Below are 16,947 nucleotides of genomic sequence, written 5' to 3'. Positions count from 1 at the left end.
ATGGACTGCAACCTACCAGGCTCCTCCATCCATGGGATTTTCCAGGCAAGAGTACTGGAGTGGGGTGCCATTGCCTTCTCCGTTCCTTTATATTATGCATAGCTTAATGTATTCCTTAAAAAGGGCTTCTCATGTGGCTCAGTGGTAAAGAACCCACCTGTCAAGCAGGAGACACAGGTTCAATACCTACACTGGGCAGATCCCCTGGAGAAAGAAATGGCAATCCACTCCAGCATTCTTGCTGGGAAAATACCTTGATGGCGGGCCACAGTCCATGGGGTAACAAAAGAGTCAGACATGACGCAACTAAACAGCAACAATTCCTTAAAACAGTAATATTTTTTAAAATTTTAAATAGCAATATTAGCCAATTAAGTTTAAATATTTTTACTAATTTTGTGTTAATTACATGCCTTAAGGAAATCAGTCTTGAATATTCATTGGAAGGACTGATGTTGAAGCTGAAACTCCAATACTTTGGCCACCTGATTAGAAGAACTGACTCATTTGAAAAGACCCTGCTGCTGGAAAAGATTGAAGGCGGGAGGAGAAGGGTGTTGACAGAGAATGAGATGGTTGGAAGGCATCACTGACTCAATGGACATGAGTTTGAGTAACCTCCGGGAGTTGTTGATGGACAGGGAGGCCTGGCACGCTGCAGTCCATGGGGTCACAAAGAGTTGGACACCACTGAGCTGGACTGAACTGAACTGAATTGAATTAAACGGACATTCAAAGTTATTAACTCTTTGTTAGAGAGGGAACTGCATGCTGCTGAATGTTATGGTAGTGAGTTATTTTTTTCCAGTTTATGAGAAATAGAAACTTAAAGTTCAGCAGCTCTATAATAGAGCAGAAAAAGTACTTTCATTTTCCTGTCTTCTAAGCAGGCATAGAAATTTTGAAGTCACTAACATTATAAATAAGACTAACATGCCTGCATAACTAATGGTGTAGTAACTGATTCACTTTGATATTTTTTTTTTACCTTATAACAAAGCTCACATTCTTTCCCCATCCCCCTAAAATAAAGAGATAATGGAAAATGTACCACATGCAATTTTTGCCCTCATCAACTGTCTCTGAAGAGACAGTTTTCAAATCTTGTTTCCAAATCTCTCACCACCAGCAGATTATTCTGACACTTCATTTTTCACATTGTGTATTTCTGAAAACTAGAGATCTACCCAGATTGAGACAAGCTTCTTCAACTTTAACATGCTGACTCTTTTCTTATTGGGACAAACATCCCTCAATATATGCTGCTGCTGCTAAGTCACTTCAGTCGTGTCTGACTCTGTACGACCCCATAGACGGCAGCCCACCAGGCTCTCCCGTCCCTGGAATTCTCCAGGCAAGAACACTGGAGTGGGTTGCCATTTCCTTCTCCAATGCGTGAAAGTGAAAAGTGAAAGTGAAGTCGCTCAGTCGTATCCGACTCTTAGCGACCCATGGACTGCAGCCTACCAGGCTCCTCTGTCCATGGGATTCTCCAGGCAAGAGTACTGGAGTGGGGTGCCATTGCCTTCTCCATCCCTCAATATATACTCTACCATTTATGTCCTTCTGGGATAAAGTCAGAGAAAGCAAATTGAGATGTACAGGGCCAAAGCTTGCCAAAGGCCTTGCCTGGTGATGCAGAAAAGATTGATCCTCCTGGCAGACTCATAAGACTAGACTGTTTCTGAAACGAATGTCTGAAAATGTTTTGAGTTCCCTAGCATCTTTGGAAGTACAACTGCTTCACCAGGGCTATATGGGTGGCCTAGTTCCACAGGGGAGTGCTATCAGTTATACTTCCACCTTAAGAATCTTGATCTAAGGCAGTCAGAGCACCTGGAAACCGTTAGCCACGAAATGCTCATTTCTGAGTAAACTCCCTGGGTGTAGCCTCTTCTATCCTTAAATATGAAGGCTGGATTCTTCTCCCACTACTTCCTACTACTACTTCCTCAATACTCTCCACTTTTGTTCCTGATCTTGTCCCTGGAGTAATTTACACCTCCCTGTAGGCAGTGTGAGGCCATGTCCAGGGGAGTGGTGGGGAGTTTAGATTATCTCTCTTGAAGCCCCCATGGAGGGATCTCCTCATGGGGCTTTTGACAGCAGTCAGCCGAAAGTCACGTATCTCAGCAACAGAGGAGTGTAAATCACAGAGGGCATGAATGGATCTGTATTTACTAACGATAAAAGAGAAGACAAAATCAAAAGGACGGGAAAATGCCTTCATATCTTTAAGCTGGGATGTGGGAGTCTTTATTCCACACAAAATTGCTGACTGGGAGGAAACTAGGAGCAGAAGGTGGCAAGATAAAGCAGCTTTAAAACCCTTTGATCCTTGGTGCTGGGGTGAGTACACGAGTGAACTGGGAGATGGCAGATAAACCCCCAGACATCCTGAGCAAGTGAAAAAGCTAAGTAAAAGTAGCATACTCAAGATGACTATGGAATTACACTATTGAGTTGTTATACTGTGGAGACAAGGCTCAGGTCCTTTTCCCAATAAGTCACACTATTCTTCAAACTGTCCAATATAAAAATTATATAATTTTTTTTGTCCCAAGTACTCTTTTTGAGTTTTCCTATCACTAGTAAATATACCAGCCTTCATGTGAAATTTTAATTTTTGACAATGCCAGAAGTATTAATGCTGAAATCATTTTTCTTTTTGATAAGGAATAAAATTATAAAGTGTTAGAGAGGGATGTTATATTTTCACATGCAGCTGCCTTTACATTTTGGATGCTAAAGATACTGATTGCTAGAGAATCTTTTTTGATTATGTGATATTGGCAAGGCAACAAAAGAGCCTCATAGATTCAAAACACTAGAACGAATATCTTCATAGTCTGACTTATAATGGGTTTTTAGTGTCTCAAGACACTTATTACAGACAACACAGCCTTCTTGATACCACTAAGTAGACTTCCTGATGCATTCAGAAAAGCTTATTTATTTGGAGAATGCTTACATATAATGTTGGTCTCATCATTTGAAGTCAGAAACTAAAAAAGGAAAATGAATTTTAATGCCTAATTGCACAACTCTTACACTGAAATTCTTTCAGATTTGATGAGCAGATTACTTTTACAGGCTGTTCATATGACCTTACTGCAAAACAGCAGGTCAATATAAATTACATGAATTTCATGGAAAATACAGATAAAACATAGTTTAAGATTTTACACAGATTGACAGTCATAATCATTCAAAAGAAACAAGAGTCAGTCAGCATCTTAGATGCCTGAAGTCCTGCTTAAGCTGTTTGAATCCAGGTTCTTTCCAAATTTAAATACCATCTGTACTCTTTTCCACTTGGCATGAAGCCTCTTTAGCAAGTATTCTAATATGATATTTGTTTCAAATATCTACAGGGATTGATTTCTTAATCCATTGGGGATGGATACTATTCACTGGAAAAATATCTTCCTCAAAATTCACCAAACTGAAGCTCACAGAAAGAAAAAAATTATAGCTTAAGTTTTTGTGTTCACAATGTTGTTCAGTCAGTCACTCAGTCGTGTCTGACTCTATATGACCCACAGAGTGCAGCACGCCAGGCTTCCCTGTCCTTCACTATCTCCCAGAGCTTGCTCAAACTCATGTTCCTTGATTTGGTGATGCCATCCAACCATCTCATCCTCTGTCATCCCCTTCTCCTCCTGCCTTCAATCTTCCCCAGCATCAGGGTCTTTTCCAATGAGTCGGCTCTTTGCATCAGGTGGTCAAAGTATTGGGGCTTCGGCTTCATCAGTCCTTCTAATGAATATTCAAGGTTGGTTTTCTTTAGGATTGACTGGTTTGATCTCCTTGTGGTCCAAGGGACTCTCAAGAGTCTTCTCCAACACCACAGTTCAAAAGCAGCAATTCTTCAGTGCTCAGCATTCTTTATGGTCCAACTCTCACATCCATACATGACTACTGGAAAAACCATAGCTTTGACTAGACAGACTTTTCCAGCAAAGTAATGTTTCTGCTTTTTAATATGCTGTCTAGATTTGTCATAGCTTTTCTTCCAAGGAGCAAGCATCTTTTAATTTCATGGCTGCAATCACCTTCTGCAGTGATTTTGGAGCCCAAGAAAATAAAGTCTGTCACTGTTTCCATTGTTTCCCAATCTATTTGCCATGAAGTTATGGGACTGGATGCCATGATCTTAGTTTTTTGAATATTGAGTTTTAAGCCAGCTTTTTCACTCTCCTCTTTCACCTTCATCAAGAGGCTCTTTAGATCCTCTTTGCTTTCTGCCATAAGGGTGGTATCATCTGCATATCTGAGGTTATTGATATTTCTCCCTGTAATCTTAATTCCAGCTTGTGCTTCATCTAACCTGACATTTTGCATGATGTACTCTGCATATAAGTTAATAATTTTTATTTATTAAATTTTTTAAAAGTTTTAAATTTATATATGAGTTGAGTGTGTGTATGCTCAGTCCTGTCCAACTCTTGTGACCCCACAGACTACAGCCCACCAGGCTCCTCTGTCCATGGAATTTTCCCGGCAAGGATACTGGAATGGGTTGCCATTTCCTTCTCCAGGAGATCTTCCCGACCCAAGGATCCAGCCCAAGTCCCTTGCATCTCCTGCACTGGCAGGCAGATTCTTTACCACTGAGCCACAGGGAATCACTTTTATATTAGAGTACAGCCTATTAACAATGTTATCATAGTTTCAGATGTACTGCAAAGGGACTCAGCCATACATATAAATGTATTATCTATTTTCCCCCAAACTCCCCTCCAGCCAGGTTGCCGCATAACCTTGAGCAGAGTAATCATATATTAATTCTGTAATTATAATAACTGCTCACCTCTATATACAAATAATTTGGGGACCGACTTTTGACTGTTTGCTGGAAATTTAAACAACAACAACAACAGATGCATGTCATTTGTGAACTCAGGCAGATGCCGCAGCACCATTCATAATCATGATGTTTCCTGTTTTAGGATGTGACCTAAAATGGAAGAATCTGGAGCATAAAACGCCCAGGAACTTGGCTAAGGAAGGCGGCTTCAAAGCAGCCAGCAAAGAAATACGGCGGGCGGAGCAAATCGCTAATAAACTGGCCAGGCCAGGGGTCAAAAATCCGAATCCGCACTTGTTCCTGAGACTTCACGATTGGTCAATAGAACATGAGACTTTCCTTCGGGAAGCCTTCTCGTTTGTGGACAGGGGCGATGGGACAGTCACCAAGGAGGACTTTGTGCTGACCCTGGAGGAGAGGCAAGATTTTGTGAACTCAGAGCAGCTGGCTGCTATAGCGCAACTTCACGAAAAAGTCCGGGGTGGAGGGGTCAATATTAACGAGTTCTTTAAAGGGACCAGATATTTAAGTAAGTCTTATGTCTTGGGATCCTATGGGCCTAAGAAAAAGAAAAAAGGGATGGCCAAAAGAGCCAGAGTGGGCAAGTTTGTTTTACCCCTCCCCATCTGTATCATCCCCGACCACGTGTTTCCACGCCGCAGTGATGGTGGGCCGCCCTATTACATGATCGAAACCTACAAGAATGTAACTGATTGCAACCGCTTTAACAGAGATCACCCCCCAGAACATCCCATTCAGGATGACTCTGCTTGGTATATTGATGATCCAGGGAAGGTCTTTTCAAACATTAATTTTATCACCAAGGCGGGAGACCTGGCTTCTCTGAAAAAGGCTTTTGAATCAGGAATACCTGTGGATATGAAGGATAATTACTACAAGACACCGCTAATGACTGCATGTGCCACTGGAAACATTGATGCAGTCAAGTTTCTTCTTGAAAAAGGGTATGTCTTTTGCTTGAGTGCGATTTAGATTTTTGGGAGCCTTCACATTTCAAGAAAGTGAAAGGAAGACTAAGAAACATTTAACTCTAGAATTTAAATAGTGGCAAGAAAGGGCTTCATTCCTGAAATCTAGACCACAAATAGACTTTATACTGCGAACCAGGCTAATGGGAACATTAAGAGCATGTACCACAATGCCAAAGTGAAAGCTGAGAAGTTTTCACTCTAGGGGTGGAAAAAGCCTTATGATCGGGTATCCCCGGCCTCCCAAATCAATTTTGGTCTCAGAGCTTTACCTAGATGATGTGGAGTGCCTTTTATTTTAAATTAAAAATATTTACTGTGGTCAAAAATAGCATGTGATCTACCCTCTTAACAAATTTTTAGTGTACGGTGCAATATTGTCAACTATGATCACAGTATTGTAGAGCAGATCTTTAGAATGTATTCATTTTACATGGAGTCATTTTTAAATCTGCTTTTTTGTTTTGTTTTGTTTTTGAGGGCATCCCAACAAATCAAATAATTTGATGGTGGCCATAAGACTAAGTGGGCTTCCCAGGTGGCGCTAGTGGAAAAGACCCGCCTGTCAGTACAGGAGACATAAGAGACTCAGTTGAATCCCTGGGTTGGGAAGATCCCCTGGAGGAGGGCATGGCAACTCACTCCAGTACTCTTGCCTGGAGAATCCCATGGACAGAGGAGCCTGGCAGGCAATGTCCATAGGGTTGCAAAGAGTCAGACATGACTGCAGCGACTTAGCATGTACATAACGACTAGGCATGTTTCATTCCCTTTTCCTTGGTTCATTTGTAAATATCTTTAAGATAACAAAGCATGACATTTTATTTAACTTTTTAATCAGAAGCAATTTCTCTGGTTTAAGTCCTTTTTTACCATTCCTGAATAACCTGGTGTAACTTTCTAAACCTTTTTGTGCCTCAGTTTTCTCACTTTAATAATGGGGCTATAATGGAACTCAGCTCACACAATTTCTTGAAGATTAAATGAGTTAAATATGTAAAGCACTTAGTAGCCCAGTAGTTGCAGACTTGACAAAAAGATATTGTTATTATTACTATAATGTTTAATGTCAAAGAAAGATTTAAATGTGTTTATTATCAAGTGGTAACATAAAGCAACTAATGATAATTTGAAGTTTTGGGCAGTGAATTTTAAATGGGACTAAAATTTTATTTTCTTTTTATAGTTTCTGAATGATAAATTGCTTTTAATGAAATTGAAAGAATTAATTTTCTTTTTTTTGCTTTTTATTTTTTCATTTAATCTTTATTTTGTATTGGAACATAGTTGATTTACAGTGTTGTGCTAGTTTCAGATGTACAGAAAAGAAATTCAGTTATATACACACATGTATCATTCTTTTTCATATTCTTTTTCCATATAGATTATTACAGAATATTGAGTGGTGTTCCCTATGCTAAACAGTAGGTCCTTACTGATTATCTATTTTATATATAGTAATATATATATATTAATCCCAAACTTCCAATTTATCCATTCTCCTTTGGTAACCAAAGTTTGTTTTTGAAGTCTATGAGGAGTACATCAAGGCTGTATATTGTCACCCTACTTATTTAACTTATATGCAGAGTACATCATGAGAAATGCTGGACTGGGAGAAGCACAAGCTGGAATCAAGATTGCCGGGAGAAATATCAATCACCTCAGATATGCAGATGACACCACCCTTATGGCAGAAAGTGAAGAAGAACTAAAGCGCCTCTTGATGAAAGTGAAAGAGGAGAATGAAAAAGTTGGCTTAAAGCTCAACATTCAGAAAACAAAGATCATGGCATCTGGTCCCATCACTTCATGGGAAATAGATAGGGTAACAGTGGAAACAGTGGCTGACTTTATTTTTCTAGGCTTCAAAATCACTGCAGATGGTGATTGCAGCCATGAAATTAAAAGATGCTTACTACTTGGAAGGAAAGTTATGACCAACCCAGACAGCATATTAAAAAGCAGAGACATTACTTTGCCAATAAAAGTCTGTCTAGTCAAGGCTATGGTTTTTCCAGCAGTCATGTATGGATATGAGAGTTGGACTATAAAGAAAGCTGAGCACCGAAGAATTGATGCTTTTGAACTATGGTATTGGAGAAGACTCTTGAGAGTTCATTGGACTGCAAGAAGACCCAACCAGTCCATCCTAAAGGAGATCACTCCTGGGTGTTCTTTGGAAGGACTGATGTTGAAGCTGAAACTCCAATACTTTGGCCACATGATGCGAAGAGCTGACTCATTGGAAAAGACCCTGATGCTGGGAAAGACTGAGGGCAGGAGGAGAAGGGGATGACAGAGGATGAGATGGTTGGATGGCATCACCGACTCGATAGACATGGATTTGGGTGGACTCTGGGAGTTGGTGATTGACAGGGAGGCCTGGAGTGCTGCAGTTCATGGGGTCACAAAGAGTTAGACACAACTGAGCGACTGAAATGAACTGATGAGTCTGTTTATGTTTTGTAAATAAGTTCATTTGTACCATTTTTGATACAAAATTTTTGATAGATTTTATTGCTTAGAATTTTAACAATGATGGTGTATTTATAAATTCATAACATACAGAGGAAGTAGATACAAAATGAAATAATGTAGCTTTTCTATTTCCTGTCAACTTTGATCTTCACTGGATCCAGTTTTATAATTTTCCCCAATATTAACATCTAACAAAAATTGTAGCCCCTAGGATCCAAGCAGCTTCTAAACTAAACAAAATGTATATATACACAAAGAAAGTTGACTATCAGATGCAGAACACAGTTCAAGAAAAATTATGGCACAGAGTTTAGCTTGACCCAAATCTTTCTTGGTTTACAGTTGAACAACTTAATAAAGCTATGAAATCTTAGAATTTTTAGCCTCCAGTGCTTGAATCAACCCGTATTTTTAGCTTCTGTATCTATATCATTTTACAGGGCTAACGTTAATGCAACAGATAATTTTCTGTGGACTCCACTTCATTTTGCATGCCATGCTGGCCAACAGGATATTGTTGAGCTTCTTGTTAAATCTGGAGCCGTGGTAGATGCCCTCTCAATCAACAACTCAACTCCCTTAAGTAGAGCCATTGAGAGCTGCAGACTGGATACTGTAAAATACCTACTTGACATCGGTGCTAAATTCCAGTTGGAGAATAGGAAAGGTATGAGTTTCATTATAGGTGATTAGGGCTAGAAAAGGAGGATTTATGTTAGATTCCCAAGCCTTCTAAATCTTTTCTTGCAGGACCATGTTTTCCCTTAAGTTACTGTTGCAAAAACTAACCTGAGTTAAATGTTATGGAACTTTATCTTATACTTAGTGCTTCTCAAATCACTAGTGTTAAAGAATCAGTTCTCTATGTTGGTAATTCATTGTAGACTGAGACTTTTGTAAAACACAGTGAAAAATGATTTACTAGAAAAATGAAGAGGAAAAAGAACCCTATGAAATACAAACCCAAACTTTTTAAAATCTTTGGATTCAAATGACAAAAATTCTATAAAATTGCTATAAAAATTTCTAAACATTTACTCTTTAATTCCTATACTTACTTCACTATGAGCCCATACCATTAATATGTAGACTGACACCAGTATGCAAATCACATTTTGAGTCATCACAGTGTTTTAGCTGTCAATTTCTAATAATTGGCATAGTTTGAAGCCCCTGTAGACTTTAGATTCCTTCTACAGCTAAACAGTAATTCCTGAAATAAGACTCCTTCTAGGAAGTAAATGGGAAGCCTACTTTATGTCATAAATTTTCTTCATGAAAAAGTGGAGGTGTTTTGAGAGTGGGACTCATTGATTCTTTTTGATCTGAAGGAGCTTTAATAACTTTGGCTGCTTCAGGCTGCCTCTGAGTCACAGGTAGTATTGTTAGGCCTGCCTGCGGATGTAACAGGGGTCATAATATCCAGCCATCTGCATAGAGTACTTGTGACTTCCAGCTTCCCCAGACTTTTTGAATATACCTCCTTCCGCAACAGGAAGGAGGAAAGCATAAAATTGTCACACATGAAGGAATGTGCACACTGTAGGAAGAGAACTAGCACTCAGATATTCAAAATGTAATCTACCATTCTTTCCTATCAAACATGCTCAAAATAATTAACAAGAAGAAATGGTCTTGCTGGTAAATGACACTTTAAATGATAAAATTTTTGAGCTGGGACCACTTTAGAGAATATCTGAACCGATCTGTGACTTTTATACGTATCACTGGCTTCAGTAATCACCCTTAGTACCACATACTTCGAGCTGATATTTTGCTACATTGTTTATTATTAATCTGTTTAATGAAACTCTAAATTTATGTTTTAAACAGGGCATAGTGCCATGGATGTTGCAAAAGCTTATGCTGACAGTAGAATAATTGGTTTGATTAAAGAAAAGCTGGATAACTTGCCCAAACCAGCAGAAAATCAAAAACCAAAAGGCAAGCCACAACCCAAAGCAAAGACTGAAGGCCCCGAGATTAAGAAGGAAGAGGTATGAAAAGCAACTGACCCCTCATGAGTACCTGGTGCGGCTGCAGCATCATTTACTTATTGTTACAGTTCATGGGCAAATAATATGTAGTACATGTTTTCAGTACCAATAGTTCTAAAGAAATACCTAGCAAGAAATTTACTATTACTGAAAAGTCTAAAAAGTTGTCATGGCAAACAGAATCCACACAAAAAACAAGTTGGTTGAACCAAATACTGTTAGAATGTTGAAAAAAGAACTTATATTAGAAGTGTATACACTTAGACCTGAATTATACAGATTTGATGAGATGTCCCAAAAGGGAAGTGTAGGGTAACATTTATGAGAAAAGAAGTAAAGCATGATTTTCATTCATTTTGATTTTATAATCTTTCACTACCTACCTTACCACCCAACTCCCAAGGAATTTTTTTTTAAATTATGAACCCTAGGATATGTAACTTGGATAATCCTGAAAAATGACTCTAGAAGGCTTTAAAGATGCCAAATTGTTCCAGGTAATCTGGAGTGGTTTGGGTCCCTCTAAATTATCAGCAGAAGATTGTTGTTTATGGGGGTTTCCCAGACATCAAGAATTTGTCCTTAGCAGGAAGCTCTAAATACATTTCTAGGCTGGAAGCTTCTTTTAGGGAAACAGATGGATCCCTCAAGATCTTTGGCTGACACAGGATAGGGTATGAAGTTCAGGAAGGAAAAGTTTTAACATTATCAAAAGGCAGAGGAACCAGAGATCAAATTCTCCACATCCGCTGGATCATGGAAAAAGCAAGAGAGTTCCAGAAAAACATCTATTTCTGCTTTATTGACTATGCCAAAGCCTTTGACTGTGTGGATCACAATCAACTGTGGAAAATTCTGAAAGAGATGGGAATACCAGACCTGATCTGCCTCTTGAGAAATCTGTATGCAGGTCAGGAAGCAACAGTTAGAACTGGACATGGAACAACAGACTGGTTCCAAATAGGAAAAGGAGTACGTCAAGGCTGTATATTGTCACTCTGCTTATTTAACTTCTATGCAGAGTATATCATGAGAAATGCTGGACTGGAAGAAGCACAAGCTGGAATCAAGATTGCCGGGAGAAATATCAATAACCTCAGATGTGCAGATGACACCACCCTTATGGCAGAAAGTGAAGAGGAACTCAAAAGCCTCTTGATGAAAGTGAAAGAGGAGAGTGAAAAAGTTGGCTTAAAGCTCAACATTCAGAAAACGAAGATCATGGCATCCAGTCCCATCACTTCATGGGAAATAGATGGGGACACAGTGGAAACAGTGTCAGACTTTATTTTTTTGGGCTCCAAAATCACTGCAGGTGGTGACTGCAACCATGAAATTAAAAGATGCTTACTCCTTGGAAGGAAAGTTATGACCAAGCTAGATAACATATTCAAAAGCAGAGACATTACTTTGCCAACAAAGGTTTATCTAGTCAAGGCTATGGTTTTTCCAGTGGTCATGTATGGATGTGAGAGTTGGACTGTGAAGAAAGCTGAGCGCCTTTGAATGCTTTTGAACAGTGGTGTTGGAGAAGCCTCTTGTGAGTCCCTTCGACTGCAAGGAGATCCAACCAGTCCATTCTGAAGGAGATCAGCCCTGGGTGTTCTTTGGAAGGAATGATGCTAAAGCTGAAACTCCAGTACTTTGGCCCCTTCATGAGAAGAGTTGATTCATTGGAAAAGACTCTGATGCTAGGAGGGATTGGGGGCAGGAGGAGAAGGGGACGACAGAGGATGAGATGGCTGAATGGCATCACTGACTTGATGGACGTGAGTCTGAGTGAACTCCAAGAGTTGGTGATGGACAGGGAGGCCTGGTGTGCTGCGATTCATGGGGTCGCAAAGAGTCGGACACGACTGAGCGACTGAACTGAACTGAACTGAGAGGTGATAGGAAGCAGACAGTTGAAGGGATGATCGGCAGACAGTAGAGAGTACCAAGCATGGAGGAAGAGAGGAAGGATAGCTAGAGGTGAAGGAAGATTGATCAGTTACAGCTCCTAACACATGCACCATTATCATTTTAGTAGGAATACATCCTTCTGATTAATAACGGCCACAGATCAAGGATGGATCTTGAAGACTTTTGTGATCTGTCACTAATACTAATTAAGTTAAACAAGGCAAAAGAGTTATCTCTCCCCACCCAAAGTTATAATAACATTCTATTTCATTTCAAATCATAATTTATATAGTAGCATTTTTTAAACTTCAGAGTATTAGAAAGTATACACAGGTTTTTGAAATTGATAGTTATTTTTTGAGTTTTTGCTCATTTCCAGGAAACACTTTCAGCAATATACACTGTGCCAGCCATAGTGGAGGACAAGAAGATGCGTAAAGATAATGTAGTTTATCTCAATTCATTGATTACCAGTGGTTATACCAAGAAAGTGGATATCACATTTATCCCACAGAGGGTAAGTACTTTAGAAAGATTATAACATGGTATAAACTCCTAATGCCTTTTTTCAAATACTTTTTATGCAGAGCACCCAAACAATTGTCCAAAGCTTATCTTTTGATAAGCTGTGTTTTTGATAAGTTGTTATTTGACGTTCTCCTTTTTCTAGATCCTGCTTACAACTAAGTAAGTCCAATTTGTATAGCTTCTGATATCTTGTCTTTTTATTTTCTGTATTGACTTCTTAATTTTCCTTGAATAGTTGAAGTTGTCTTTGGTCAGTGCCATTCCTTGTAGCCATGTAGTCACTGAATTTTATAGATATTTTCTCTGGGTACTTCTTAAAGTCCAACCCTTCCTCTTTGTACACACTATCGCCATCTCACTTGGGAGTTTTATACTGATCAAGACTGGATCTATTAAATAGCTTCCTTAAACATCTACAAGTAAAGAGGTGAAGACATATTTGGAGAACAAGAGTGGTCTTGCTAATGCTCATCAAACCATGCTGAATAATAGACCACCAGCTCCTTTTGCCCCCTACTGTGAAAATAATTTTGACTTCCCCGCACGATGTAAAGGCTGTCTATTAATTCCATTGCTTCCTGGTTTTGACCTCCTGAGAATGAACAGCAGCTGGCCTCAGGGCCATCAGAGAGGTAACTGAAGGGTATTTCAGTTGTTCAAATAGTCACCATCAGAAACAGTGATGGCCATGTAACCACTAATGTCATGTAAGAGATAAAAGTTAAAATAGACTTAGAAGTAAATTTGTTGTTGTTGTTGTTCAGTCACTCAGTTGTGTCTCTTTGTGACCCCATGGACTGCAGCACGCCAGCCTTCCCTGTTTTTCACCATCTCCCAGAGCTTGCTCAAACTCATGTCCATTGAGTCAGTGATGCCATCCAACCATCTCATCCTCTGTCATCCCTTCTCCTCTTGCCAGAAGTAAATTGGATAGTTTTAAATTGACCAGATTGAAGGTTGTCTGGATATTGGCATGTTTACTGGCTGCCATGCTAACATTCACTCTGGATGTGGTTTGTTTAAGATCTGGAGTCCTGAAGCCACGACAGCAGAGCTGATCAGAATGAGGGAACTGCGCCGGGAGAGGTTGACATATGAGGTAGATTTTGATGACTTCATGATGCCCTTTCAGAAGCACATCACAGAGAGAGCACAAGCAGTGGAAGCTAGCTTCAAGATGTAAATCACAGCGGTTGCATCTCAGAATAAACAACATTTTGAGGCCCAGGGACCAAATGTTGGAGAAAGTAGATTCCCATCAAAGTCAAAGCAACTCACAAGTTAAGCATTGTAACAAAATATTTGTCTTTGCTTTAACAACTATAAATATTCTGAGCTGTCTAGAGAAGTCATGTGTTATTTTGCAATGGAATTGCATGCCATTCTGGATAAATTCCTCAATCTTCCTCAAGAATATTTTACAACAATGGCATTTTTGGTTATAAACATAGTGTCATCATCAAAGAATTTAAAGATGCACATCATTATGTTAAAGATATCCTTTTACTGGAACTGAATGAAAGCTATTTAATATTAGGGAAGAGAAGCCCTTTTTAATACACTAAGGGGGCAGTTTTCTTCTCACACATCATCATAAATGATATGCATTAGATACTTGGGGTCAAATAAACACTGATGCCTCCAGTAGACACTGTTGACACTTCACCCATTTCTCCTGTACACTTTGCTGTACAGCAGAAACTAATGCAACATTGTAAAGCAACTATACCCTAAAAAAACAAAATAAAATTTTTTTAAAAAGAAACACTGAGCCAAGAATTCAGATACAAGTGGTTTGTTAAGAAAATTCAGATATAGGTGGTTTGGTTCCTGGGGGGCCAGATGAGGGAAGCAGGCCAGGAAGGGAAAATAAGCCAAGCACAGGGGAGCTTTCTGATGAAACCCCAGCTTCCATGGAGCCCTTGGGGAGCTGTGGAGTGCCAGGGAAAGGTGCCGGGCTTCTGGATTCCCAGGCCAATCAGTTACAGACTAGAGGGAGTGCTTGTGAGGCGATTCCAGTGCTCAAGGGCAGCCCCACGAATTGAATTGGTGGGTCACGGTGTGAACGACTGGCTGGAAAGTGGGAAGTAGCTGGGTTGGGTGTACAACATAGGAAAAGAAACCCAGGATTCCAGATGGTCACCAACAGAATGTGCTACAGGAATGTATACACAGGAGCTGAAATTGAGGGGGAAATACTGTTCTCTATCCCTCTTCTATGTGCTCAGTCACTCGGTCATGTCCAAGTCTTTGCCAGCCCGTGGACTGTAGCCTGTCAGGCTCCTCTGTCTGTGAGATCTTCCAGGCAAGAATACTAGAATGGGTTGCCACTTTCTACTCCAGGGGATATTCCCAACCCAAGGTTTGAACCTGTGTCTCCTGTGTCTCCTGCATTGGCAGGTGGATTCTTTACAACTAACTCCACCTGGGAAGCCCACCCTCCTCTCTACTGACCTTGAAATGTACACTTGGCTGAACTGGTTAAGAGTGTGGTTTTGTAGTTAGTATGTTTGAATCCTCACTCTGCCATTTACTAGTTTCATGTGTTTGGATCAAGTTACAAATTGTCTCTGAGCCTCAATTTCATCATCTACAAAGAAAGGATAATAATATGCCCTTTAATAAACTGTTGTGAGAATCAAATGGAATAACATCTATAAGGTTTCCAGTTTTGTGCCTCTGCGTGGTTCATGCTCCATAAATGATTTGTTTTTAAACTTCTTTCAGTCTTGGCTGCAAAGTAAACAAAAGGAGGCACAGGGATGTGGATTCCAACCTAGGCAATCAGAAGAGTAAAAGATTCACTTTCAGACTGTTGACTAAAGTGACTTAAACCTGTACATTTTGTCTATTTTTTGATAATCAGACAAAGATGAACAGTGCACATTTGCTATAGAAATAGTTACTAATTCTTAGTCATAGTCATTCTAGTGGATAGTGAACCAGTGTTCATTTTTTCGGTCTAGAGAGCCTAATCGAATTTTTATATAGCTGAACAATTAGTTAATGAAAGTAGTGTCTTAGGCTGAGCTCCCTAGAAACAGGGAGCTGAAGACTCTTGCATGTGTCTTATTGAGGGAGTGTTCCCGAGAAACTTGTAAGAGATGATGGGAGCAGGATAAAACAGAAGGAGGACCTAAAAAACAGAAAGCTAGCCCTAGCCTGATTCCATGGAGAGCTCTGGAGGATGAATTGTAGCACAGAGTTTGCCCTGCCCAGAAGGAAGGAGGCTAGCAATTAGAAACCTCAGATTTTTCACCTTGCTCACTGACAAGTTGCCTCCAATCAACCAAGGGCAATCCTCCCGAGGAAAGGGTCAGATCAGATCAGTTGCTCAGTCATGGCTGACTCTTTGCGACCCCATGAATCGCAGCATGCCAGGCCTCCCTGTCTATCACCAACTCCCGGAGTTCACTGAGACGTCCATCGAGTCAGTGATGCCATCCAGCCATCTCATCCTCTGTCGTCCCCTTCTGCCCCCAATCCCTCCCAGCATCAGAATCTTTTCCAATGAGTCAACTCTTCGCATGAGGTGGCCAAAGTACTGGAGTTTCAGCTTTAGCATCATTCCTTCCAAAGAAATCCCAGGGCTCATCTCCTTCACAATGGACTGGTTGGATCTCCTTGCAGTCCAAGGGACTCGCAAGAGTCTTCTCCAACACCACAGTTCAAAAGCATTAATTCTTCGGCTCTCAGCCTTCTTCACAGTCCAACTCTCACATCCATACATGACCACAGGAAAAACCATAGCCTTGACTAGACGAACCTTTGTTGGCAAAGTAATGTCTCTGCTTTTCAATATGCTATCTAGCTTGGTCATAACTTTCCTTCCAAGGAGTAAGCGTCTTTTAATTTCATGGCTGCAGTCACCATCTGCAGTGATTTTGGAGCCCCCCAAAATAAAGTCTGACACTGTTTCCACTGTTTCCCCATCTATTTCCCATGAAGTGATGGGACCAGATGCCATGATCTTTGTTTTCTGAATGTTGAGCTTCAAGCCAACTTTTCACTCTCCACTTTCACTTTCATCAACAGGCTTTTGAGTTCCTCTTCACTTTCTGCCATAAGGGTGGTGTCATCTGCATATCTGAGGTGATTGATATTTCTCCCGACAATCTTGATTCCAGCTTGTGTTTCTTCGAGTTCAGCATTTCTCATGATGTACTCTGCATAGAAATTAAATAAGCAGGGTGACAATATACAGCCTTGACGTACTCCTTTTCCTATTTGGAACCAGTCT

The 16,947-nt window shown here is 40.1% G+C and overlaps 1 protein-coding gene across 16 annotated transcripts in view; it reads left to right on the top strand.

Annotated features, from left to right (window-relative positions):
- Positions 1-14,048, top strand: part of ANKEF1 (ankyrin repeat and EF-hand domain containing 1) — a 90,695-nt gene extending 76,647 nt beyond the window's left edge. For 11 of the 16 annotated variants that reach the window (XM_086335105.1, XM_086335099.1, XM_086335104.1 and 8 more), the window contains 5 exons: positions 4,953-5,775; positions 8,721-8,947; positions 10,114-10,277; positions 12,559-12,696; positions 13,732-14,048. In XM_086335105.1, the coding sequence (XP_086191231.1) occupies positions 4,953-5,775; positions 8,721-8,947; positions 10,114-10,277; positions 12,559-12,696; positions 13,732-13,890 (1,511 nt within the window). In that variant the 3' untranslated portion in view covers positions 13,891-14,048. Of the gene's footprint in view, positions 1-4,952; positions 5,776-7,388; positions 8,654-8,720; positions 8,948-10,113; positions 10,278-12,558; positions 12,697-13,731 lie in introns of those variants that run through there. The other 5 variants (XR_015140026.1, XR_015140024.1, XR_015140025.1 and 2 more) reach the window with 2 other exon arrangements.
- Positions 14,049-16,947: the final 2,899 nt, after the last annotated feature.

The sequence above is a fragment of the Bos grunniens genome, chromosome 13 (assembly GCF_055505025.1).
Source record: "Bos grunniens cultivar Pamir isolate PY7600 chromosome 13, Bosgru_T2T1.0, whole genome shotgun sequence".
Classification (NCBI taxonomy): domain Eukaryota; kingdom Metazoa; phylum Chordata; class Mammalia; order Artiodactyla; family Bovidae; genus Bos; species Bos grunniens.
The sequence above is the reverse complement of the archived record's forward strand: the minus strand, read 5'-3'. Positions and strand labels throughout refer to the sequence as shown.